Source organism: Pseudophryne corroboree, chromosome 1 (assembly GCF_028390025.1).
Source record: "Pseudophryne corroboree isolate aPseCor3 chromosome 1, aPseCor3.hap2, whole genome shotgun sequence".
NCBI lineage: Eukaryota > Metazoa > Chordata > Amphibia > Anura > Myobatrachidae > Pseudophryne > Pseudophryne corroboree.
The window spans coordinates 410,531,960-410,559,721 of record NC_086444.1 but is presented as its reverse complement, the minus strand read 5'-3'; the positions used below and the strand labels follow the sequence as shown (position 1 = coordinate 410,559,721).

The following is a 27,762-nucleotide window of genomic DNA, read 5'->3' as shown; positions in this document are numbered from 1 at the left end:
CACTAGCATTGATAGCGTGCTTTCCTCTTTTGTTTGGGGCGACAAAACGCCTAGGGTTGCCCTGAGAGCTCTGGTTAGGGCTAAATTGGATGGAGGTTTGGGTTTTCCCAATCTGCGGGCCTATTATCTAGCTGCCCAACTTGCACATTTGTCTAATTGAATTCTCAGTAGGGATAGTCCCACATTTGAGAGATTCTTTGCCGAGTATGTGGGGTCTCACTTCTCCCCTGTCCAGTTCCTTCTTTCTGCCTCTTCTACTGCTGGTCTTCCTCCTTTTACTCCGTCAGTCGCTACTTATATGGCGTCAAACTCACTCCTATTATGAATGGCGAGGTACAGATCCTGACACGCCACTTTGGTTTAACCCAGCGTATAGGGAGTTATTGCAGCTCTCACAGGACAATATATGGATTGGGGCGGGCCTTACCACAGTTTCACAACTGTATGATAATGGTGTTTTTAAATCTTTCACACAACTGCGGGAGGAGCTTGAAATATCCAGTAGATCCTTTTATCGTTATCTACAGCTCCGCCATGCGGTGCAGGCACAGTTTGGGGCCTTGCCTCCGTCCATTTCTGATTCCCCGATTAAAGACATGGTTATGAATTTGGGTACAAGTCACCAAGTTTCCACTTTATATGTTAGTCTTAATGCCCACATCTGCCCGAATATATTTGACCAACTTAAACTTAAGTGGGAGCAAGACATTGGCCCACTTACAGATGACCAATGGCTCCAGGTGTTGTGCTCCCTTAAATATACTACTCAGTGTGTCAAGTACCAACAGGTTTATTTCTTTGTTCTACATAGGACGTATAGAACTCCAGTTTCTTTATGTAAAGCAGGTCTACGGCCTGGTACTACCTGCCCAAGATGTGGTGCCCCTGAAGCTACCTTTTGGCATCTACTATGGCTGTGCCCCACTGTATATGCCTTTTGGGAAGCAGTCTGGTCGGACATTCTGCTTACTGAACCTACGCTGCCCCCCCTTTCTTCTACACTGTGTATGTTTGCGCTAGACTTAGAGGAATCCTACTGCCCGGCATTGTACAAATATGTTCTTTGCCTGACTACCTTAGCTAAGGTGATTATAGCGCGTAACTGGTTTGCTACTTCTTCCCCCAATGTGTACAACCGGCGAGCCCTAGTAAATGAGGTGTCAGGACACGAGAGGTTTACACATAGGTCTAGAGGGACCCTACCCCATTACCTCAGCAAGTGGGATAGGTGGAATACCTCCCGTCTGGCTACAGCTGGGGCACTACTCTCTAACTGATTGAGGTTTAGTATGTGAATTTGCGAGATTGCCGTGACACCTATTATCTCTATCACTGTGACACAGATTGCATTATTTGCTGTATTTTTCCTGTACCTTTTTCTTTTTTTTCTTTTCTTTTTTTTTGTGTTTGTTTTTGTTCTGTATTTAATGTTTTTTGTTTTTCTCGGAAAAACTTCAATAAAAGATTACACAAGTTAAAAAAAAAAAAAAGTAAAGGTTCACATACTTTTGCCACTCACAGGTATGTGATACTGGATGATTTTCTTCAGTAAAAAGGAGCATGTCTAATATTTTTGTCTCATTTGTTTGATTTGATTCTCTTTATCTACTTTTAGGACTAGTGTGAAAATCTAAGGTAGTTTTAGTAGTTCAGCGGAAATATAGAAAATTCTGAAGGGGTTCACAAACTTTCAGTCACAACTGTAGGTAAAACAAACAGTCTTCCTGCTCCTGAAATGTATGTGTGCATTCAGTGGATATTCCGAGTATCCACAGCTCCCAACAGCACCTCGTCCATATTCAAATGTGCTGTTTCCCTATCTCACATCAGTTCTCACAACTGGAATACACTGTTCATGGGAACAAGCGCAGTGGCTGATGTGATTGCTCAGAAGTTCAACACTAGCAAGAACCAAGTACTAGACCATGTGAGTATTCATACAGACTGCCCGTGTGATGTGTGTAATAATATATTGTCACAGTCATTTACTTCTGCTCTCCCTTCTTCCACAGGAAGGAAAGGGCAGCGTAGCTGTGAGGGTTGCTTTAGGAGAGACGCAGGTAGTACAAGATGTGCGTCAATTCCTGCTTGAAAATGGAGTCCGTCTGGATTCTTTCAGCCAGGTAAAAGAAATAGCAGAAAACTTGAAGGAATCTGCAAATAAATGTACACATCTATACAAACAATCATTCAAAGCATAATAACTGTCGGGGGGAGGGAATGGTACAGATAATAAGAAAGGCAAGGGAGGGGAACTTCTCAGGTTGTCAGATTGGCTCTTCTACAGTATTAAGTAAAACGTGAAATCATGTGTTGCATCTAGTTTACATGAGATTTGTTAGAGTTTTTCAAGGGCAACAAAGCAGAGTCTGTGTAGTTGAGTCCAGGTAAAAGTTATATTGACTAAGATAATTGTTCCCTCTACTACTCACCACTGCCTGCTGATTTTAGTTGCAGCTATTTGCCTTCCCTTGCCCCTGTATTTGTCACTTCTTGTTTGTGGTTTTATTGCAGTGTTTGTGTTTATGCTTTGTTCTCTTGTGATAGTTCACTGGGGTCTACTACGTTATGGTGGCTGTTGGGATCCCGACCGCAAAATAGCCCCTTGCAGGCTCGCTGCGCTCACCATGCTGCAGGCACGGTGGTGCGCTATGCGCGCCACGCTATTTATTGTCCCTCCAGGGGTGTCGTGGACACCCCAAGAGGGAGAATAGTTTTTGGTATACCGGCTGTCGGTATGCTGAGTGCCGGGCTCCCGACAGCCGGCCTATCAAATGCCTCCCAATTCACTGTTGTGTATTGTATTGTATTTATGCTGTTTACTGTATTGTTTATTTATGTCTGTCTTTTCCGACAAGGCGTTATTCCTATGTCACAAATGTTTTATTGAAAAGTTACTATATAATATTCAGTACAAGAAAAGTTTAATTACTGATTAATTTTACCTTGTGAGAACAACCAATATGACATGCTTTTCAGCAACCATTCATTGAAACAGTAAAACGAGTGAGAGATTTTGCCGATTTAGGCGCTAGATTTAAAGCGGCTATGTTTCAAGAGACAAAAAAAATAACTTGAATTTGACTTATTATTGCTGTTCTAAATCTTGTGGTTCAATCACTGAAATCTAAAAACTTCCTACAACTCACAGGCTATGTAATACCCCCTAGTCTCATTGTCGAAAATTTGGTTGTGTAAAAATACTATAAAGTCATGATGTATTTCCCTTTTTAATTATTATAACTGCAAAGCTATATGGTTTTCTCTTTCGCCCACTGAAGGATACTGGAAACTTTGGTTTATATTGAGGTAAGAGAGGAACCTGGCCACTTTTAATATTTGGAGCTTAATTAAGCACCTCTCTTTCTTTATATACATTTATGGTCAGTGGATTCAGAGTCTAAAAGACCTTATCTTTACAGATAAAGAGTTATCTGGGCCCAAATTGGACAACATTATTTATTTAGGTACTGAGGAAAAGGAGAGTTACGGTAAACTTACCTTTGCTAACTCTCTTACGGGTTCACTACGATATGCCGTCGGCCGGGCTCCCGGCGACCAGCATACCGGCGCCGGGAGCCCGACCGTCGGCTTACCGACAGTGTGGCGAGCGCAAATGAGCCCCTTGCGGGCTCACTGCGCTCGCCACGCTACGGGCACGGTGGCGCGCTTATTTTATTCTCCATCCAGGGGGGTCGTGGACCCCCACGAGGGAGAATAAGTGTCGGTATGTCGGGCTCCCGGCGCCGGTATACATAGCGCCGGGAGCCCGACCGCCGGCATACTGAAGACCACCCTCTCTTAGGCACTAGAGGATACTGGGGTCCACATTAGTACCATGGGGTATAGATGGGTCCACTAGGAACCTTGGGCACTTTAAGAAATCAATAGTGTGCACTGGCTCCTCCCTCTATGCCCCTCCTGCCAGACTCAGTTTAGAAAATGTGCCCGGATGAGCCGGTCATGCTTAGGGAAGCTCCTGAAGAGTTTTCTGCATTTATTTCTCTGCTTGTTATTTTCAGGCAGGACTGGTTGGCACCAGCCTGTCTGCGTCGTGGGACTTAGGGGGGTAAACGGCCCAACCTCGTATAGGGTTAATGGTTCCATTCCCTGTTGACAGGACATAGCTCCTGTGGGACCTATTCGCAAGCCCCACCACAGCGAGCGTACAGTCCCGCAGCACACCGCCACCCCTAACAGAGCCAGAAGTAAGAAGAGTGGTGAGTAGATGGCCGGCGTCCCGGTTAGCGGGTCGCCAGGCTGTAATGGTGGCATCAGGGTATGGAGCGCAGCGCTGACATGCAGGCTGCGCTCCAGGGCTCAGGATGACATGCGGTGAGTGTGTCCCGCTGTGAGGGGCGCGCTGAGCCACTAATGATTACCCACACTGGCCAAATAGCTTCACAAGGGTTCTAACCCACTGTTAAGCAAACCACATACCTCAGGCCCGTATAAATAAAAACGGGAAGCCGCGCGCCATTACGGGGGCGGGGCTTCACTATGTGCGGATCCAGCAGCTCACCAGCGTGATTTTCCCTCTGCAACTTACACCGACAGGCATCACAAAGACGCCACGTCTCCTCAGCGGTACCAGGGGGTCTTAGAAGGGGGGGGAGCGTTGTAGAATACTAAGCCGTCTTAAGGGACGTAGTTTGGCGACCCAGCTGAGTTTACTTAGCTAATAGGGCGTGGTGTGGCTGGCTCCATTTTCTGTGTCTCCCTGCGGGCTCTTTGTGGGTTAAACTGTGTGTTCATCTTCTGTGTGTGTGTGTGTGTGTGTCCCTTCACTTTACCATGTCACGGGACTGTGTTTCCTGCACAGCAGAATATCTGTCCTCCCCGGGAGAATCGATACCGTGTACCCAAAATAGTACACAATCTCAGGCCAGTGGGTCAGAACCCCCATGGTTAGATTCCATTAAGGTGATGATCTCTAATATTTCTAATAAATTGTCCCATACTGGGAAAGAGACGCAATACTTAAGACAGTCTATGGATGACCTGATGAATAGAGATTCAGTTCCCATACCAGCATCTCAGACCCCTGCCGTTTGCCCACAAAAGTGTACTCTGGCCCAGCTCATGCAGGCTGATACTGATGACGATGCGTCAGACACAGAGAAGGGTGAAGTGGACGCGAGTGGGGGGAGGGGATGCAGTCCTATCACAAGGAATACAGGCCCTGATAGAAGCAAATAGAGATGTCCTGCACATTCCTGACAAGATGGCGGAGGTAGATGAGGAATCTTATTTTAATGTAAAAAAATAAATCCTCAGCTACTTTTCCAACATCAAAGGAATTGAATGCCCTGTTTGAGGAAACTTGGGCTAATCCTGACAAGAAGTTTCAGATCCCTAAAAGGTTAATTACATCCTTTCCATTTCCTCTGGAGGATAGAAAGAAATGGAAAAACCAGCCGATTGTGGACGCATCGCTATCTAGGTTGTCACGTAAGATAGTCTTACAGTGCCTGTTCCTGGGGCAGCATCCTTAAAGGACACGGCTGACCGCAAGATTGAGAGCACTTTCAAATCCATATACACTGCTGCTGGTGTAGCCCAGAGACCTACTATTGCTTGTGCATGGATCACTAGGGCCATTGCTAAATGGTCAGGTAATCTAATTGACGGGTTAGATTCCTTACCCAGGGGAGAGATAATTTTACTCCTACAGCATATTCAGGACTCTGCTAACTTTATGGTGGAGGCCATAAAGGAAATTGGTTTGCTCTACGCACGCACCACTGCCATGGCAGTGTCAGCACACAGGGGCTTGTGGCTACGCCAGTGGACTGCGGATGTAGATTCCAGGAAAGGCGTGGAAAGCCTACCATTCACAGGTGAGGCCCTTTTTGGAGATGAACTGGATACATGGATATCCAAGGCTACGGTAGGTAAGTCTATGTACCTTCCTTCCACAGCACCCCAAGCTAGGAAAACCTACTCTGCTCCAACTCCGTCCTTTCGGACAGCCATATTTAAAGGTAAATCCAAAGGTACTTCTACAGCCTTCAAAGGCAATAGAGGTAAACCCAGAAAACCAGCAGCTACAGGTTCTCAGGAACAGACCTCCGGTTCTGCTTCCTCATAGCCTTCAGCATGACGGTGGACTACACTGCCTGGAAGACAGGCAGGTGGGAGCCCAGTTAGATCCCTGGGTCAAAGACCTTATCGCGCAGGGTTACAGACTGGAGTTTCAGGAACTCCCACCTCACAGATTCTTCAAATCAGGCTAGTATGACTTTACAGGCAGCAATTCAGAAACTGGTACAAACTCAGGTCATTGTCCCAGTTCCACTTCAACTACAAAACAAAGGTTATTACTCCAACCTGTTTGTGGTACCGAAACCGGATGGTTCGGTAAGGCCCATTTTAAACCTCAAGTCACTGAACCCATACTTAAGGGTGTTCCAAGTTCAAGATGGAGTCTCTGAGAGCGGTGATCTCAGGTCTAGAGGAGGGGGAATTTCTGGTTTCTCTGGACATCAAGGATGCGTACCTTCATATTCCGATTTGGCCGCCTCATCAGGCTTATCTATGGTTTGCACTACAGGACTGTCACTACCAGTTCTAGGCCCTGCCATTTGGCCTATCCACGGCACCGAGGGTATTCACCAAGGTAATGGCAGAGATGATGTTTCTACTCTGCAAGCAAGGAGTGAACATAATACCGTACCTGGACGATCTGCTGATAAAAGCACCATCCAGGGAGAGGTTGTTGGACAACATTTCCCTCTCAACCCGACTACTCCAGGATCACGGGTGGATTCTGAACCCACCAAAATCCCGCCTGGAACCAACACGGAGGCTTCCTTTCCTGGGGATGACACTGGATATGGAGGAACAGAAGATATTACTTCCATTGGAAAAGGCATTGGTAATCCAGTCGATGGTGCGGGATGTTCTAAAACCAACCTGGATATCGGTGCATCTATGCATTCGTCTTCTGAGGAAGATGGTAGACTCTTACGAGGCTCTGCAGTACGGAAGGTTTCATGCAAGGCCCTTCCAGCTAGATCTGTTGGACAGATGGTCTGGATCACATCTTCACATGCACCAGAGGATACGTCTGTCGCAGAAAGCCAGGATTTCTCCTCTGTGGTGGCTTCAGACTTCTCACCTGACCGAGGGTTGCAGGTTCGGTATTCAAAATTGGATTCTGCTAACCATAGACGCAAGCCTCAGAGGTTGGGGAGCAAGGAAAATGGTTATGTCAGGAAACCATTCTTCCGGTCAACATTCTGGAGCTAAGGGCCATAAACCACGCCCTTCTACAGGCGTCACATCTTCTTCAAGATCACGCTATTCAAGTTCATTCGGACAATGTGATGGCAGTAACGTACATAAACCGACAGGGCGGAACGAAGAGCAGAGCAGCAATGATTGAGGTAACAAAGATTCTCCTCTGGGCAGAAAGGCATGCTGTGGCGTTGTCGGCAATCTTCATTCCGGGAGTAGACAACTGGGAAGCAGATTTCCCCACAGACATGACCTCTACCTGGAGAGTGGGGCCTTCACCCGCAGGTGTTCGGGTCCTTGACACGTCGGTGGGGAATTCCACAAATCGTTATGATGGCCTCTCGTCTCAACAAGAAGCTAATGCGGTATTGTTCCAGGTCGAGGGACCCACAAGCAGTGGCAGTGGACGCTCTGGTGACTCCATGGGTCTACCAGATGGTGTAAGTGTTTCCACCACTTCCATTGATCCCAAGAATTCTCAAAAGAATAAAAAGGGAAAAGGTTCAAGCAATTCTCATTGCTCCGGACTGTCCGGGAAGGGCTTGGTACGCGGATCTACTGGAGATGCTTCTAGAGGACCCGTGGCCTCGGCCTCTTCGCGAGGATCTTCTACAACAGGGGCCGTTTGTCTATCAAGACTTACCACGACTACGTTTGACGGCATGGAGGTTGAGCGTCAGATTCTAGCCCGGAAAGGGATCCCGGACAGGGATATTCCAACCTTGATCCAAGCCAGAAAAGGGGTAACGTCTAAACATTACCACCATATTTGGAAAAAAATACGTCTCTTGGTGTGAAAACAGGAAATTCCCTGCAGTGGAATTTCACCTGGGACGTTTTCTCCTTTTTCTGCAGTCAGGTGTGGATGTGGGCCTAAACATAGAAACATAGAATTTGTCGGCAGATAAGAACCACTTGGCCCATCTAGTCTGCCCCTTTTTGTTTCTACATTATTTTTATCTCTAACCTTATTTGATCCTTATTTCTTTGTAAAGATATCCTTATGTCTATCCCATGCATGTTTAAATTGCTCTACTGTCTTAGCCTCTACCACCTTTGATGGGAGGCTATTCCACTTGTCCACTACCCTTTCCGTGAAGTAATTTTTCCGCAAATTTCCCCTGAACCTCCCCCCCCCCTCCAGTCTCAGTGCATGTCCTCATGTCTTATTGCTTCTCTTCATTTGGAGAATGTTTCCCTCCTGGACTTTGTTAAAACCCTTGATATATTTGAAAGTTTCTATCATGTCCCCCCTTTACCTTCTCTGCTCCAAACTATACATATTGAGATTTCTTAGTCTTTCTGGGTATGTTTTGTGATGTAGGCCATGCACCATTTTAGTTGCCCTTCTTTGTACAGATTCTAATGTATTAATATGCTTTTGAAGATATGACCTCCAGAATTGAACACAGTATTCTAGATGAGGCCGTACAAATGACCTATACAGTGGCATTATTACTTCTTTCTGCTGATGATTCCTCTCCCAATGCAGCCAAGCATCTGACTAGCCTTCCTCATTGCTTTGTTACATTGCTTATCTGCCTTTAAGTCATCTGAAATAGTGACTCCTAGATCCCTTTCCTCCTCAGTAGTTTCCAGTATAGTGCCATTAATACTATATTTAGCCTTTGGATTTTTGAGACCCAAGTGTATGATTTTGCATTTTTTTGGTATTAAACTGTAATTGCCACACTCTTGACCATTCCTCTAGTCTACCTAGATCTTCAATCATTTGTTTTACCCCACCTGGTGTGTCTACCCTGTTGCATACCTTTGTGTCATCTGCAAAAAGGCATACTTTCCCTTTAATGCCATTTGCAATGTCGCCAATAAAGATATTAAAAAGCACTGGTCGAAGTACAGATCCCTGGGGTACTCCACTGGTAACTTTTCCCTCCTGTGAATACACTCCCATTTACCACAACTCTCTGTTTTATATCCTTCAACCAAGATCTTATCCATTCAATAATCCTAATATCCAATCCCAAACTTTCAAGTTTATTTAGCAGTCTGCGATGTGGAACAGTGTCAAAAGCCTTACGAAAGTCTAGATAAGCTATATCTATGGCTCCACCTTTATCCATCACTTTAGTCACACAGTCAAAAAAGTCAATAAGATTTGTTTGACATGATCTCCCCCCAGTGAATCCATGCTGTTTGGGATCCTGTAAATTGCCGGATTTGAGATAATCTACAACTCTTTCTTTTAAGAGTGTTTCCATCAATTTCCCTACTACTGATATAAGACTCACTGGTCTGTAGTTGTTTGCCTCTTCCTTGCTTCCACTTTTGTGCAGTGGGACTACGTTTGCTCTTTTCCAGTCCTCTGGAATTACTCCTGTAGCTAATGACTGGTTGAATAATTCTGTCAATGGTGCTACCAGCACCTCTTTAAGTTCTTTTAGTATCCTTGGATGTGTCCCATTTTGCCCCATAGATTTGTCCACTTTCAGCTTTGAAAGTTCTGTTTGGACCTTCTCCTCTGTAAATGTACTTGTTTCATTTTCCTGAATATCCCTACAACGTAACTGTAGCCCCTTCCCCTCTCTTTCAATAGTAAATACTGAACAAAAATAATTATTAAGATGATCTGCTATTAAATTGTCTCCCTCAACAAGACTCCCAGTGTCTGTCTTTAGTTTCATTATTATACCTTTTGTTTTTCTCCTTTTGCTTATATACCTAAAAAAAAGTTTTGCCTCCTTTACCCACTGACTGGGCCATTTTCTCCTCAGCTTGTGCCTTTGCACATCTGATTACCTTCTTAGTCTCCTTCTGTCTAACAAGATATATCTCTTTGTCTTCATTATTTTGTGTCTGCTTATATTTCCTAAAAGCCATCTTTTTTGCTTTCACAAGATTTGCTACTTCTTTTGCAAACCACACTGGCTTCCTTTTCCTTGTGTTTTTCCTAACACTTTTGATACAAAGGTCTGTTGCCTTTGATATTGCACATTTTAATGTTTCCCACCTCTCCTGCGCTGCTTCCAAGTTTGTCCACTCTGCCAAAGAATCGCTTACACATTTTCCCATCCCTACAAAATCAGCCTTCCTAAAATCCAACACCTTTGTTTTTGTATGGGATGAGTCAGTCTCTGTCTTTATGCTGAACCATACTGCTTGATGATCACTGGATCCCAGGTTTTCACCCACTTTTACGTCCGATATTCTCTCTCTATTTGTAAGTATTAAGTCTAATATTTCGTCTTTCCAAGTGGGCTCCCTCACCAATTGGTGGAGGGATGCTCCCTGAAGGGAATTTAAAATGTCCCTACTGCTAGTGGAACTAACAACAGACACCTCCCAGTTTACATCAGGAAATTAAAGTCTCCCATGCTTATTACCTCTCCTTTTAATGCCATTTTAGTTATGTCCTGCAATAGGTTCTTGTTGAGTTCCTCTTCCTGACCTGGTGGCCTGTATATCACGCCAATACGAATAATCGACTTTTCCCCTGTTTCTATGGTCACCCAAAGGGCCTCAGTTTTTTCTTCAATGCTTTGTATTAATGTAGTATTTATGCTTTTTTTACATACATTGCTACCCCTCCTCCAAATTTTCCAATTCTGTCCTTCCTAAATAAAGTATATCCCGGTATAAGTATGTCCCAGTCATGATTTTCATTGTACCATGACTCTGTAATTGCCACAATGTCTAGATCATCCCTTGTCATTATTGCAATTAGTTCTGGGATTTTATTTCCTAAGCTCCTAGCATTTGCACACATAGCTTTTAGAGTTTTGTTTGTGCTTTTTCTGTTCCTAGCTATGTTCTTCTCTCTGCCTATTTTTATTTGGTTTTGATCTGAATTATCTTCTGTTGCTGTAGATATGCTTCCTATTCCCTTTGCCTGCAGAAACAATACCTCTGTGTTGGGAGAGCAGATTTCTTTATTCCTGTTTGGTTCACTGCCCCCCTCTGTTAGTTTAAATAGTTCTTGATGAAGCATCCAACTGTTCAGTTAGTATTCTCGTTCCCCGTGAAGATGGGTGCCGGCTGTCACTTTTGTATAAGCTCCTATCTTGCCAGATGGTGTGACTATGGCCTATAAATCCACATCTCTCCTCATTGCCCCATGTCCTTAGCCAAACATTGAAGTTTCTGATGCAATGAGTTCTGTCTTCCCCTCTGTGTACTGGCAATACTTCTGAAAAAGATACAGTGGTTGCCACCTGCTTCAGAGCAGTCCCTAACTTCCTAAATTTATCTTTTACGGCCATGAGTTCAGCATTTGCCAGGTCATTTGTCCCTAGGTGGACAATGACATCCACCTCCCCATCTTTTCTTGCTGCCTTCAAAATTCTTAGTATGCTGTCTTTATCCCTTGGAGCTGTGGCTCCAGGTAAGCACCTTACTTGTTTCTCTACTTCATTTGCATTTCCCAGATGTATTTTTCTAATAATGGAATCTCCCAAGAGAAGTGCAGTCCTTTTTGGAGTTGCAATTATCCTATTCTATTTCCTGTTCCTATAGTTGGTAGAAGTCCCCATATCCTCCTGTTCTGTAGTGCCTCTGTTAGTTGTATCTTCCAGCCCTGCAAGAGTAGCATATGAGTTTTACATTGTCTCCGCTTGCAGGAGGTGTCTGTGTCCCTCTGGAAATCTCTGCCCTTGAGAGCCCACAGTAGTCCAGGCAGAATGTCTTCTGGTGGCTCTCTGAGGCAGTGGAGGCTTCAAAGATACAGACATCCTACAAATCTCAGCATGCAGTTTTGCTATCTCCTTCTTCAGCAGAGAAAATTGCTCACAGATTGGACAGCAGCCGAGTCTCCACACTACCTCTTTCCAAACAAATGCTTTACATCCATTGCACTGCACAAGGCCAAACATTGTACCTGATGTTAATGGTATTGCAAATCTTTGTGTTACTTTTTGTGTATTATAAAACTCACCTTTTTCTGTATTCTAACTCACCTGCTGCTGTTTCAAACTCACTTAATAAGCCAAGCCTCACTTTAGAATGCAAGCCACTCACAATGAACCTGCAAGCCACTCACAATGAGCCTACGTTTGGGCTCCTTAAAAGTCCAGATTTCGGCTTTATCCATTTTCTTCCAGAAACAATTGGCTTCCCTCCCTGAGGCTCAGACATTTTTGAAGGGTGTTCTGCACATCAACTGCCCTTTGTGCCTCCTGCGGCACCTTGGGATCTCAACGTGGTGTTGCAGTTCCTACAGTCGGAATGGTTTGAACCTTTACAGGAGGTGGACGTAAAGTTTTTTACGTGAAAGACCGTCACACTGTTGGCCTTGGCTTCCGCAAGGCGTGTGTCGGAGCTGGGGGCGCTGTCTCACAAGAGCCCCTATTTGATTTTTCATGAAGATAGAGATGAACTCAGAACTCGTCAGCAATTTCTTACTAAGGTGGTGTCTGCGTTTTCATATCAACCAACCTGTTGTAGTTTCGGTGCTTACTGACACCTCTGCTACCTCAAAGTCCTTGGATGTTGTGAGGGCTTTGAAGATCTATGTGAAGCGCACAGCTCGTCACAGAAAATCTGACTCGCTGTTTGTTCTCTATGATCCCAAGAAAATTGGGTGTCCTGCTTCAAAGCAGTCTATTGCTCGCTGGATCAGGCTTTCTATCCAGCATGCTTATGCTATGGCAGGATTGCTGGTTCCTAAAGTACAGGCCCACTCTACTAGGTCGGTGGGTTCTTCCTGGGCGGCTGGATACACCCTGGGTGTCTCTGCTTTACAGCTCTGCCGAGCGGCTACTTGGTCAGGTTCGAACACGTTTTCTAAGTTCTATAAGTTCAATACTTTGGCCTCTGGGGACCTTCAGTTTGGTCAGTCAGTTCTGTGGGAACCTCAGCACTATCCCACCTGGTTTGGGAGCTTTGGTACATCCCCATGGTACTAATGTGGACACCAGTATCCTCTAGGACGTAAGAGAAAATAGGATTTTAATTACCTACCGGTAAATCCTTTTCTCGTAGTCCATAGAGGATAAGCACAGTGCTTCGTATTTCCTGCACTGTTACTTCGTTAAGTATTGTTGTTGGTTCAGATGTTGCTGTTCCTGTTCAAGTTTGGTTAGCATGGATTTCCGATTGGTTTGTGCGTGCTTGTTCGAATCTCACCACTGGCCTTTCAATCCTTCTCTCAAGGTATGTCCGTTTCCTTGTGCACAGTTTCTAGACTGAGTCTGGTAGGAGGGGCATAGAGGGAGGAGCCAGTGCACGCTGTTGATTTCTTAAAGTGCCCAAGGCTCCTAGTGGACCCGTCTATACCCCATGGTACTAATGTGGTCTCTAGTATCCTCTACGGACTATGAAAAAAAGGATTTACCGGTAGGTAACTAAAATCCTATTTTCTTCAAAGTCCATAGGATCCACAGGAAATACCTTGGGCTTTAGTTGGTGGAAAGGACTGGGCACCAATCAGTTAAGCTTTTACAGCTCCCAGAATGCACCAACTCCCCCCCCCCCCCCCCCCCCCCCCACATACCCTGCCCACAGCCCAGGCGCTTCAGTTTTGTTAACAAGCCAAAGGTAGGAGCAGGATAGGAGAGTAGGAAGATTTGGGTCACAAGAACACACTCTCACATACAAGAGAAGGGAACCTGTGACCAAGAAAAGAAACCCATAGAAGCCAGGTGTGTCAGGGTGTCCGCCCTGTTTACCCTATGGACTTCGAAGAAAGAGAGTTAACAAAAGCAAGTCTACCATAACTCTCCTTTTCTTCTTCATAGTCCATAGAGCTCCACAGGGAATACCTGAAAGGCAAATGTATCAAATGTATAAAACTTGAGAAAGGTGTGGACAGAAGACCACGGGGATGACCTGCAGAGGTGTTCTGCAGACACACCACAGCCGGCTGCCCATGAAGCCCCGAGAGCGATTAGAATGAGTAGAGATTGTAGCAGGAAGGCCAGCCTACATGAAGACCTGTGAGATAGTCAGTCGGAGCCATCTGGGCAAAACCTGCCTGTCAGCAGGTCAGCTCCTCTTGAGGAATCAATAGAGTACAAAGAGGGAATCCGATTGCCGTATGGAACTGGTACGAGTCACGGAGATCCAGTGGGCACGAACCAAATCCAGTGAGGCCGGTACCACAATATTTTCATGAAGGTGGAAACTGTACACCACCTTGGGAAGGTAGCCAGGTCGAGTTCAAAGAACCGCCCTGCCTTGAGGAAAGATCAGACAAGGAGAGCGAAATGAGAGCTCCCAGAAATCTGACACCCGTTGGGCTGCAATATCCAGTATGTAAAAGGGCTTTGCTATTAGCCATTATAGGTCCACTGATACCAGAGGTTCAAACGGAGGCTCCTGAAGTGCCTGTAGAACCACTGACCAATCCCACGGAGCCACTTTTTGAATACGGTGGTCACCCTAAAGAAAGGTGCGAACATCCGGCAGTGGAGCAATTCTGGCCTGGAACCAAATTGATAGAGCGAGAAGTGCACTCTTAGAGAGGCTAGGCGGAGTCCGAGATCCAATCCAGCTTGAAGAAAGGCTGGACCGCCGAGCGAAAGAAATCTTTGGACCATGGGAGGGGTGATGCAAGAGCCACGCCATCAAAGACAGACACCTAGGTCCGGGTGTAGACAGGGACCCTGAGACCACAGGTCTAGTCATAGCAGAAGTGGAAAGAGAGCGTCTATGCAGAGCCTCTGGAGATCGGAGAACCAATGACATCTGGGCCATGCCAGAGATACCAATGGGGCGGTGTCACCTTCTTGCTTGAACTTCCAAAGAACCCACGGAAGAAGGGAGACAGGAGGGAAGTGCAACAGACAGAAGATCCCTCTTACTGCAAGGACATCCACAAAGGCTGCTTAGGGATCTCTTGTCCTGGACCCATACACAGGAACCACTCAGGCAAGACCACTCACCTGAGTGCACGTCGTGACGGCTGACTAAGTCCGCTTCCCAGTTGAGGACTGCTGGGATGAACACTCTCTAGATGTCTGGAAGATTACTTTCTCCCCATCGGAGGATGAGTGCCACTTCCTGCATTGCCAAGCAACTGCGAGTGCCTCCCTGATGGTTGAGGTAGGCCACCGCAGTGGCGTTGTCGGACTGGACCTGAACCGGTCTGCAAGATGTTGATTGGTAAGCAACTGTCTGCTAAGTCAACCGGCCCTGAAGGGGGTATTGATCGGACACTGCGCCCCATCTGCGTACACTGGTATCCATTATAAGAAGGACCCAATCAGGAATCCAAAGGGGCAACCCTTGTCTCAGAGCTCTGTCTGGAGCCACCAGGTTAGAGACAGACGAACTTCTGGATAGAGGACCCTCATCTGGGACTTGATCAGATGTGATAGTCCGATCCACTTAGACAGGATCAAGTGTTGCAGAGCCTCGAGTGAAACTGGGCATCTTATACCATGGTGACGGTGGTGATCATGGACCCCAGGGCTGTGCTTAGATGGACACTCGGCGACTGTGCAGCAACTTGCATACTTGTTGCTGTAGTGCTGAGATTTGGTCTGCTTGCAGAAAAGAACCTCTGAACCCGAGAGTCGAAGATAGCGCCCAGATGTAGCATCCGGTGCGAAGGCATGAGGGATGACGGTTTCCAGTTTATTAGCCAGCCGTGTTGCTGCAGGAAGGCAATATTCAGCTAAGGATGGCAATTAAGGACCGCCGGAGAGTATGCAAGGATCAGGAGGTCGTCCAGATGGGTTGGGTATGTGTGACCGGTGCGAGCCGCGCTCGACACAGTTTCTATTCCCACTCTATGGGTGTCGTGGACACCCACGAGTTGGAATAGTCCCTGCTAGTCGGCATGCCGACTATCGAGATTCTAAGGGAGTGGGATGTAGGAGGAGGTCTCCTGACCGCCGGCCACCTAACTACATCCCGTCCAGATATGCAAGTATTCTGACCCCCTGTCGATACAACTGTGCTGTCATAGCAGTCATAAGTATGATAAAGACCCTGGGAGCAGCAGAAAGACCAAAAAGCAGTGCCTGAAATTGGTACTGCAGCTGAAGGAAAGCAGAAGCCGCTGATGAGAGGGTGCTACAGGTACATGTAGATAAGCATGCTGAATGTCCAGGGACACTATCAAGTCCCCAGGCTCCATAGCCAGGACAATAGTCAGAAGGATTCTATACAAAACCTGGGTACCCAGACAAACCCGTTGAGGGATTTGATATTGAGGATCGGACAATGAGACCCAGTGGGTTTCAGAACCAGGAACAGGGTAGAGTAGAAACTTATCCCGTGTTCTGACCAAGGGACTGCACTGTTACCCCTGATCGCTGTAGCGGCCGAATGACTTCCTGGAGGGTCGAAGCCTTGCTTTGGTCCAATGTGGGGGCCTATGCAAAAGAATTGGTGAGGGCAAAATCCCCGGAATGAGACAGCGTAGCTATGAGAGACTACTTCTTGCACCTGGTCTGATGCCAAGAATGTGCGAGCTGAAGAAGCTGGCCTCCCACCCTGGGATCTCCCAAGAGGAGGCCCGTCCCGTCAGGCTGAGGGCGTGACCGCAGACATGGTAGTTGAACGTCTGGCAGCCCAGGCCTGCTTGGTTCTGGACTAGGTGGGTTTTTTTTTTTGTGGAGGTCGACTGTCTGGGAAGGGACTGACCTTTATTCTTGATGTAAGGGCGAAAGGTGGACAGGCGAGACCGCGGCGTAGAAGCTGAGGGGAAGAAAGCAGTCTTGGCGGCCTCCAGCGTAGCCACATTTCTGTTGCCATCGCAACAGGAACTCCACCAATTGAACATACATTGTCTTAATTATTCCAGGTGACATACTTTTGGCTATAGTATTTCTATTACAGATTTAGTTACTCATTTATTTTTATTTCAGGAATTTTAAGACCTACAATAACATAGGGATTTCCTATGTATGTATATCTAATGTGCTAATTATAGGGAGTCACATTTTTTATGTATTACATGTGTCTAATGTGGTTGTTAAGAATTGTGTTGATTGCTAATCTATTCCAATCAGGCTGCTGGGCCACGCAGTAAGACAGTGATCCTGGTAAAGAATCTCCCAGCTGGTTGTCAATCAGCAGAACTACAAGAGGTGTTTGGACGTTTTGGGCATCTGGGGAGGGTGCTACTGCCAGAAGGTGGCATAAGTGCCATTGTGGAGTTTCTTGAACCTACTGAAGCAAAGCAAGCTTTCCGTAAATTGGCTTACACAAAGGTAGGTACTCTGTATTACAGAAAAGTGTGTCTTATGTGCATAGAAGCACAATTCTGCTTGGGAATATCCTGTTTACTATGGCTCTTACAACTTGTGCATGGAATAAATGATTAACATCAGATGGTCAGTCATTAGGGATCGATATTAAAATGACAACATTTCGGGGTATATTCAATAAAAGTCGGATCCATTCCGACATGCAGTTGTCGGAATAGACCTATTCAATGGACGACCGCTGCTGTCAGCGGCTGCGCTGACAGCAGCGGCAATGAGTGCAGATGGCGGCGGGCGTGAGCGAGATGGGGACAGGGGTAAGCTGGGCAGCGGGGGGAGCAGAGATCGGCGGCCGGCGGGGGGGACATGTCTGCGGCGGCAGGGGGAGGCGCTGCAGGGAGAGGTCTCTCCCTCATGCGTACACACTAGACCAGGCATGTCCAAACTGCGGCCCTCCAGCTGTTGTGAAACTACATATCCCAGCATGCCCTGACACAGTTTTGCTGTCAGAGAATGCAAAAGCTGTGTCAGGGCATGCTGGTATGTGTAGTTTCTCAACAGCTGGAGGGCCACAGTTTGGACATGCCTGCACTAGACGATATCCTGTACAATGTGCTTGATTCAGACCGTCCAGTGTGTATGCAGTATGTTGCTGACTATGCGTATGCATGGCTCATGCTCTCCTTCCCACCGCATACCAGACTGTATTGTTTCTTCAAGTTTCTTTATCCTGTATGTATATAACAGTAGCTGCACAACATTTACTTAATCAGGACAGAGGCACTTTGATCCACTTTACATTGCTATATTAAATAGCAATTGTAACTGTGAATTCCTGTTAATCTCCTCCATTTGTAGTAGCCATCACTACGCTACCCGCTACTTGTGATCCACAGCTGCTTATTATATATGAACCATATCCAATTATTTGTTTCACTATTATACATTGTAAACTTATTACTTTAATAAATTGAATTGTGACCTTTCTCTGTTATGTATGATTTCTATAGACAAGTGGTATTTATTTCTCTAACTGCAATATACATTTCTGGTGAACACTAAAAAGTGAGCTGTCTGTCCTATAAGGCAGTTACAGGATTGTGTGTACACTGAATTGTGGACGCTAGTATCAGTCTGCATTTTAAGGTGGTCACTAAAATGTTGTTTCTATTTTATGGCAGTTACTTGGATGCTTTATGTCCTGTATGGTAGTCACTGGGATGCAGTGTGCTCTGTATGGTAGTCACCTGGATGCTGTCTGTCCTGTATGGTAGTCACTGGGATGCTGTGTGCTCTGTATGGTAGTCACCTGGGTGCTGTCTGTCCTGGATTGCAGTCATTTGGATGCTGTGGGTCCTGTGTAGCGGTCACTTGGATGCTGTGTGTCCTGTGTAGCGGTCACTTGGATGCTGTGCGTCCTGTGTAGCGGTCACTTAGATGCTGTGCGTCCTGTGTAGCGGTCACTTGGATGCTGTGTGTCCTGTGTAGCGGTCACTTGGATGCTGTGTGTCCTGTGTAGCGGTCACTTGGATGTTATGCGTCCTGTGTAGCGGTCACTTGGATGCTGTGTGTGTCCTGTGTAGCTGTCACTTGGATGCTGTGTGTCCTGTGTAGCGGTCACTTGGATGCTGTGTGTCCTGTGTAGCGGTCACTTGGATGCTGTGTGTTCTGTGTAGCAGTCACTTGGATGCTGTGTGTCCTGTGTAGCGGTCACTTGGATGCTGTGCGTCCTGTGTAGTGGTCACTTGGATGCTGTGTGTCCTGTGTAACGGTCACTTGGATGCTGTGCGTCCTGTGTAGCGGTCACTTAGATGCTGTGCGTCCTGTGTAGCGGTCACTTGGATGCTGTGTGTCCTGTGTAGCGGTCACTTGGATGCTGTGTGTCCTGTGTAGCGGTCACTTGGATGATGTGCTTCCTGTGTAGCGGTCACTTGGATGCTGTGTGTCCTGTGTAGCGGTCACTTGGATGCTGTGCGTCCTGTGTAGCGGTCACTTGGATGCTGTGTGTCCTGTGTAGCGGTCACTTGGATGCTGTGTGTCCTGTGTAGCAGTCATTTGGATGCTGTGTGTCCTGTGTATCTGTCACTTGGATTTTGTGTGTCCTGTGTAGCGGTCACAGGGATGTTGTCTGTCCTGTATTGCTGCAACATGAATGCTGTCTGTCCTGTACTAGAGTCGCACGGATGCCTTATTTATTGTGTTGCAGTCACATGGATAATAGCCTTATTGTACTGTGGCTAGAACTAAGGATTTGATAACATTTCTTAGATTTCTGTATGGACACGCCTACAGTTTATTTGGCCCCGCCTACATGAGGGCACTTTCAGAATTTTTTTCTGGACCACTTTAAGTTCCCAATTTGCCCCTGCGTGTATAGGTATCCGGGCTTTAGGTTGTCAGTCACTAGGTCGACCACTATTGATCAACATGCATTAGGTCCACATGGTCAAAAGGTCGACAATGCACTGGTCGACATGAGTTTTCACAATTTTTTTTTCATTTTTAGAACTTTTTCATACTTTACCGTCCACGTGGACTACGATTGGGAATGGTAACCTGTGCTGAGCGCAGCGGTAGCAGAGCGAGGCACCTTGCCTGAAGCAGGGCGAGTGAAGCAGTACACTAATTTGGGGATCCATGTGCTAAAAGTAAAAAATGGGACACCCTAAAAACTCATGTCGACCTTTTTATGTGTCGACCATTCTCATGTCAACTTTTTTGCTTGTGTTGACCTTTTTCTCATGTCGACCTTGTTCATGTTGACATTTCCAAGACACTGTTGACCTTTTTACTGTCGACCTAATGAACCATACTCACAACCGTATATTAACAGTATCATGAGGTAATATTGGTATTCCAGTGTTTCTTGGGTGGGAGGGGGAGTAAGTGGCTGTTGCTTTAGACAGAATTACTACTGAATGTACATATATATGTGTCTGAAAGTACTGCGTATTTGAACATGTTTGTATACATACAAATGACATGAATAGCTGTGTTCGCATTGTATACATTTTAGTGCTCGGTCTATCAAGTTATTCGCTTCCTACTTCACACCATGGCATTCTAATCTTTTCTTTCATGCTCAGTTTCAGCATGTTCCCCTTTACTTGGAGTGGGCTCCTATGAATGTCTTCAACAGCCCACCCGCTGTGATGAAAGCAGAGCCAGTAAAAGAAACCAAGCCCGCTGAGCAAGAGAAAGGTGAGAGATGAGAATGGATTATTATTCAGGATGACTTATTCTTTTAACACTGGACTGGGAGGTAAACAGATTTTTGCCAAGTTTTTGTGCTGCCAAGGTTAGCATAAAGCCACCTGAATTTACGTATATTTCATTTTACGGCTAGTGTGTTTTACGATGAAGTTATATATACACAATGGCCACATTATTCAAGTACACTTGCTTGTTAATGCAAATATTAGCCAATCATGTGGCAGCGCCTCAATGCATAAAAGCATGCAGACATGATCAAGTGGTTCAGTAGTTCAGACAAAATGGGAAAGAAATACTGCATTAAGTGTTATTGACCATAGAGTGATTGCTGGTGTCGGACAGGGTCTTTTGGTGGCCTTCAGACATTTTTACAGTCTCAAGAGGGTTTTTTTTTTTAAAAAGTATTCAGTGAGCGGCAGTTTTTTGGTCATAAACTTCTTGTTAATATGGGAGAGGTAAGAGCAAATGGTCAGACTTGTTCAAGTAGGACAAGAAGGCTACAGTAACTCAAATAACCATGCATTACAACAGTGGTATCTTACAACAGCATCTATGAAAGCTCAGCATGTTGAACCTTGAAGTGGATTTGCTGCTGTAGCAGAACACCACACCTGGTTACATTCCTTTAACCTAAGAACAGCAAACTGGGTCTATAGCGGCCACAGATTCTTCAAAACTGGACAGCAACAGATTGACAAAACATTCCCTGATCTGACAAAACTTGATTAGGTCAAAAGGCATACACAGCACATCTAGGGATCCATCCTGTCTGCTTCCAGTAGTTTGTGGTGGTGGTGGTGCGGTAATGGTGTGAGGAATGTTTTCTTGGCACACATTAGGCTCTTTTAATATCAATTGTTTAAATGTCACAGACTACTTAAGTATAGTTGCTGACATCTTTTATAGCTACTTCCAGCTAGATCTGAAATATGTCACAAAGCAAACGTCATCTAAAGTTGGTTGTATAGATAGATTTATTTTCTGTATATTTTTTCAATATTTAATTTTCTTTGTTGATCCCAGAAGAGACTGTAGAAACACAGACAAAGCAGAAGACAGAGTCAGAAGAGGAAGATGATGAGGAAGAAACTCTTCAAGGTTGTACTTTGTTTATTAAAAACCTGAACTTCAGCACCAGTGAAGAAACGCTTAGGGAGGTGAGTGGTGTCTTTTGTATTGTCCTGTGGCTTCTTGATTCACACCACGTTCTGTGCTTCTAAGAAGATGGGAAGATTGGAAATCATTCTGTTGAATGGTTATGAATCAGGTCTTCTTTAATAGTACATTTACATAATATCCTCTATTATTTGTACAGGTCTTTTCCAAAGTTGGGGCTGTGAAAACCTGTACCATTTCCAAAAAGAAGGATAAGCAAGGTGCGTATCCCCAGTAAAATGCTTTATAATGACTTAGAACTGTAATAATACAAAGTCTGTGCAGCTGTGACAATAAAAAAAATGTTTTGTAATGGGCATTAGAGTACCTTAAATGGTAATAAAATACAGAATCATACAAAGCTTGGCTGCATTTATAGGTAGGACAGCAATCAAGTAGGATTTAACAAAACTGGAATTGAAAATATTGTGGTAGTAATTTCATGTATACAGCATATGGACATCCTGCAGGGAGCATTTTCTCTTTATGGTGACAATGCACGCATTGTCTTTATTGGACTATTTTACCTGGAAATGCAAAGATGTGTTCTAGAAAAACTCAATGTTGTCATTGGAAATAAGTGTCACTACACTGTACTGGTGGAATAAAAAAATCTGTTTCGATAGAAATGGCACCATGCTCACATAGTTGCCAATATCTCCTTGTTTAGAATTTTAGTTTCAGCAGAAACATGGTACAGCTCGTGGCTATACACAGTCTGTATCTAAACTCCCCACCGTATGCAGTAATGGTAAAAAAAAAAAAAAAAAACAAGCAATGGGTTATATTCCACACTTATCAACTGAGCAATGGCAAAACGCAGACTCCTCCTCTACCCTGTAGCCCCTGCTGTCCAGCCTCTGAAGCATGGAATGTGGTTCCTTCTATAAGGTCCACCTGGAAAAAACCGTGGCAATGATAAATGCCGCGTTCCCAGTTCTCTCTATTTTAAGGCGCAGCGATCTGCCATCTGGTCATCCCTGATTGCGCTTTGCTGGCTCAACAAGGTTGATGTTCCTGCCATGGCAAATCATACAAATATTACACCTACATGTCTAGAGGGAGAGGACAGGTTACAGATGTATAATATCACTGTGGTATTTTACCTGGACCACCACTTGCAGCACAATGGGCGGAGATGTTTGTTCTGGCTAACTCAGAAAGCCTATTATGTAGAGTGGACATTTTGGAAGCTGATATTTGAAACGCTGTGTCCTATACTGAAGGTCTTTAAGGATCACTGGACATTTAGGGGTATCGAGAGAGATCTGCTTATCTTATGGCTAAAACTCCCTTTTTTTGACAGTAGATCAGGGGACCAGTAGGCATGTCTCACTGGCCTTCAGAAAGCTCTATAGTTGTTCCAGTTTCTTCACCTCCCTTTCCCGCTAGTTCTGACAATGTAAATTCTTTAGAAGGACAGATTGGAAGGGTTTGGGCATTAGTCATTGCCCAAGATTTGCCTTGCTAGTCTAGGTGCACAAATAGGGTCACTTCTTACAAAATTTGGGTGACTCTTTCTCACAGGGCTTTTTCTCTAACGTCCTAGAGGATGCTGGGGACTCCGTAAGGACCATGGGGATAGACGGGCTCCGCAGGATACATGGGCACTTTAAGAAAGAATTTAGTTCCTGGTGTGCACTGGCTCCTCCCTCTATGCCCCTCCTCCAGACCCAGGAGCTGGGTACTTTTCAGTGAGCTCTCCTGAGTTTACTGATAGAAAGTATTTTGTTAGGTTTTTTATTTTCAGGGAGCTCTGCTGGCAACAGACTCCCTGCATCGAGGGACTGAGGGGAGAGAAGCAGCCCTACTCTCTGAAGCTAGGTCCTGCTTCTTAGGCTACTGGACACCATTAGCTCCAGAGGGATTGGTACGCAGGATCTCACCCTCGCCGTCCGTCCCAGAGCCGCGCCGCCGTCCCCCTCGCAGAGCCGGAAGACAGAAGCCGGGTGAGTATGAGAAGAAAAGAAGACATCACAGGCGGCAGAAGACTTCATGATCTTCACAAGAGGTAACGCACAGCACTGCAGCTGTGCGCCATTGCTCCACACACCTCACATACTCCAGTCACTGTAAGGGCGCAGGGGGGGGGGGGGGCGCCCTAGGCAGCGTTTGGGACCTCATATTGGCAAAAAGAACACCTATATACAGCTGGGCACTGTATATATATATATATATATATATATGAGCCCCCGCCAAAATTACTGTTTAAGCGGGACAGAAGCCCAACGCGGAGGGGGGCGGTGCTTCTCCCTCAGCACTCACTGTGTTTTCTCTGACGTCCTAGTGGATGCTGGGAACTCCGTAAGGACCATGGGGAATAGACGGGCTCCGCAGGAGACTGGGCACTCTAAAAGAAAGATTAGGTACTATCTGGTGTGCACTGGCTCCTCCCTCTATGCCCCTCCTCCAGACCTCAGTTAGAATCTGTGCCCGGCCAGAGCTGGATGCACCTAGTGGGCTCTCCTGAGCTTGCTAGAAAAGAAAGTATTTGTTAGGTTTTTTATTTTCAGTGAGATCTGCTGGCAACAGACTCACTGCTACGTGGGACTTAGGGGAGAGAAGCAAACCTACCTGCGTGCAGCTAGCTTGTGCTTCTTAGGCTACTGGACACCATTAGCTCCAGAGGGTTCGAACACAGGGCCTGACCTCGATCGTCCGTTCCCGGAGCCGCGCCGCCGTCCCCCTTGCAGAGCCAGAAGAGAAGGAGATGAAATCGGCGGCAGAAGACTCCGGTTTTCATTAAGGTAGCGCACAGCACTGCAGCTGTGCGCCATTGCTCCCACTGCACACCACTCCGGTCACTGTAGGGTGCAGGGCGCTGGGGGGGGGAGCGCCCCGGGCAGCAATAAAATACCTTTTGTCATAAAAATACACATAATACAGTCTGTGACTGTATATGTGTAAAACCCCCGCCATTTTTCAGTCAGAAACTGCAGGGAGAAGCCCACCGCTGAGGGGGCGGGGCCTTCTTCCTCAGCACACCAGCGCCATTTTTCCTTCACAGTTCCGCTGGAAGCAGCTCCCCAGGCTCTCCCCTGCAGTATTCCTGATACAAGAAGGGTAAAAAAGAGAGGGGGGGCACATAAATTTAGGCGCAAATAATATATATTAAGCAGCTATTGGGAAAAATCACTCATTATAGTGAAAATCCCCGTGTTATATAGCGCTGTGGTGTGTGCTGGCATACTCTCTCTCTGTCTCCCCAAAGGACTTTGTGGGGTCCTGTCCTCAGTCAGAGCATTCCCTGTGTGTGTGCGGTGTGTCAGTACGGCTGTGTCGACATGTTTGATGAGGAGGGTTACGTGGAGGCGGAGCAAGGGCAGATAAGTGTGGTGTCGCCCCCGACGGGGCTGACACCGGATTGGATGGATATGTGGAAGGTCTTAACAGACAGTGTCAACTCCTTACATAAAAGGTTCGATGACGCAGCAGCCTTGGGACAGCCGGGATCTCAACCCGCGCCTACCCAGGCGTCTCAGAGGCCATCAGGGGCTTATAAACGCCCGCTAGCTCAGATGGTAGACACAGATGTCGACACGGAGTCTGACTCCAGTGTAGATGAGGATGAGACAAATGCACAGTCTACTAAAGCCATCCGATGCATGATTACTGCAATGAAAAATGTATTGCACATTTCTGATATTAACCCGGTTACTACCAAGAAGGGTATTGTGTTTGGGGAGAAAAAGCAGCCAGTGACTTTTCCCCCATCCGATGAGTTAAATTGAATTGTGTGAGGAAGCGTGGAGTTCCCCCGATAAGAAACTAGTGATTTCTAAGAGGTTACTGATGGCGTACCCTTTCCCGCCAACGGATAGGTTACGTTGGGAAACATCCCCCAGGGTGGACAAAGCGCTCACACGCTTATCAAAAAAGGTGGCACTGCCGTCTCAGGATACGGCCGCCTTAAAGGAGCCTGCGGATAGAAAGCAGGAAGCTATCCTGAAGTCTGTGTATACACACTCAGGTACTATACTGAGACCTGCTATTGCTTCAGCATGGATGTGTAGTGCTGCAGCCGCATGGTCTGATACCCTGTCAGACAACATTGATTCCCTCGACAGGGATACTATTTTGCTAACCATAGAACATATAAAAGACGTCGTCTTATATATGTGGGATGCACAGAGGGACATTTGCCTGCTGGCATCTAGAATTAATGCAATGTCCATTTCTGCCAGGAGAGTATTATGGACTCGGCAGTGGACAGGTGATGCTGATTCTAAAAGACACATGGAGGTTTTGCCTTATAAGGGTGAGGAATTGTTTGGGGACGGTCTCTCGGACCTCGTATCCACGGCAACAGCCGGGAAGTCAACTTTTTTACCTCAGGTTCCCTCAAAGCCTAAGAAAGCACCGTATTATCATGTACAGTCCTTTCGGCCTCAGAAAGGCAAGCGGATCGGAGGCGCATCCTTTCTGCCCAGAGGCAGGGGTAGAGGAAAGAAGCTGCACCAGGCAGCCAGTTCCCAGGAACAAAAATCCTCCCCCGCTTCCTCTAAGTCCACCGCATGACGCTGGGGCTCCACAGGCGGAGCCGGGTGCGGTGGGGGCGCGTCTCCGAAACTTCAGCAACCAGTGGGTTCGCTCACAAGTGGATCTCTGGGCTGTTCAAATTGTATCTCAGGGATACAAGCTGGAGTTCGAGGCGACTCCCCCTCGCCGTTACCTCAAATCAGCCTTGCCAGCTGCTCCCAGGGAAAGGGAGGTAGTACTGGCAGCAATTCACAAGCTGTACCTCCAGCAGGTGATAATCAAGGTTCCCCTCCTTCAACAGGGACGGGGTTACTATTCCACAATGTTTGTGGTACCGAAACCAGACGGTTCGGTGAGACCCATTCTAAATTTAAAATCCTTGAACACTTATATAAGGAAGTTCAAGTTCAAAATGGAATCGCTCAGGGCGGTTATTACAAGCCTGGAAGAGGGGGATTTTATGGTGTCGCTGGACATCAAGGATGCTTACTTGCATGTCCCCGTTTACCCACCTCACCAGGAGTACCTCAGGTTTGTGGTACAGGATTGTCATTACCAATTCCAGACGTTGCCGTTTGGTCTGTCCACGGCACCGAGAGTATTTACCAAGGTAATGGCCGAAATGATGATACTCCTTCGGAAGAAGGGAGTTATAATTATCCCGTACTTGGACGATCTCCTTATAAAGGCGAGGTCCAGAGAGCAGTTGTTAGTCAGCGTAGCACTTTCTCGGGAAGTGTTGCTACAGCACGGCTGGATTCTGAATATCCCAAAGTCGCAGCTGATTCCTGCGACGCGTCTGCTCTTCCTGGGCATGATTCTGGACACAGAACAGAAGAAGGTGTTTCTCCCGGTGGAGAAGGCCCAGGAATTGTCATCTCTGGTCAGGGACCTCCTGAAACCAAAACAGGTGTCGGTGCATCACTGCACGCGAGTCCTGGGAAAGATGGTGGCCTCTTACGAAGCAATTCCCTTCTGCAGGTTCCATGCAAGGATCTTTCAGTGGGATCTGTTAGACAAATGGTCCGGATCGCATCTTCAGATGCATCGGTTGATCACCCTGTCCCCAAGGGCCAGGGTGTCTCTGCTGTGGTGGCTGCAGAGTGCTCATCTTCTCGAGGGCCGCAGATTCGGCATACAGGACTGGGTCCTGGTGACCACGGACGCAAGCCTCCGAGGATGGGGGGCAGTCACTCAGGGAAGGAACTTCCAGGAACTGTGGTCAAGTCAGGAGACTTCACTACACATAAATATACTGGAACTAAGGGCCATTTACAACGCCCTGAGTCAAGCAGAGCCCCTGCTTCAGAACCAACCAGTGCTGATTCAATCAGACAACATCACGGCGGTCGCCCATGTAAACCGACAGGGCGGCAGAAGAAGCAGGATGGCGATGGCAGAAGCCACAAGGATTCTCCGATGGGCGTAAAATCACGGGCTAGCACTGTCAGCAGTGTTCATTCCGGGAGTGGACAACTGGGAAGCAGACTTCCTCAGCAGGCACGACCTACACCCGGGAGAGTGGGGACTTCTTCCAGAAGTCTTCACGCAGATTGTAAACCGTTGG

At 46.5% G+C, this 27,762-nt stretch overlaps 1 protein-coding gene across 1 annotated transcript in view; it reads left to right on the top strand.

Annotated features, from left to right (window-relative positions):
* The window catches only part of RBM19 (RNA binding motif protein 19), a 226,788-nt gene that overhangs the window by 171,757 nt on the left and 27,269 nt on the right, over positions 1 to 27,762 (top strand). Inside the window, exons 13-18 of the mRNA XM_063913293.1 lie at positions 1,831 to 1,927; positions 2,013 to 2,123; positions 17,154 to 17,354; positions 20,435 to 20,549; positions 21,585 to 21,718; positions 21,877 to 21,937. Of these exons, the coding sequence (XP_063769363.1) occupies positions 1,831 to 1,927; positions 2,013 to 2,123; positions 17,154 to 17,354; positions 20,435 to 20,549; positions 21,585 to 21,718; positions 21,877 to 21,937 (719 nt within the window). The remainder of the gene's footprint in view (positions 1 to 1,830; positions 1,928 to 2,012; positions 2,124 to 17,153; positions 17,355 to 20,434; positions 20,550 to 21,584; positions 21,719 to 21,876; positions 21,938 to 27,762) is intronic.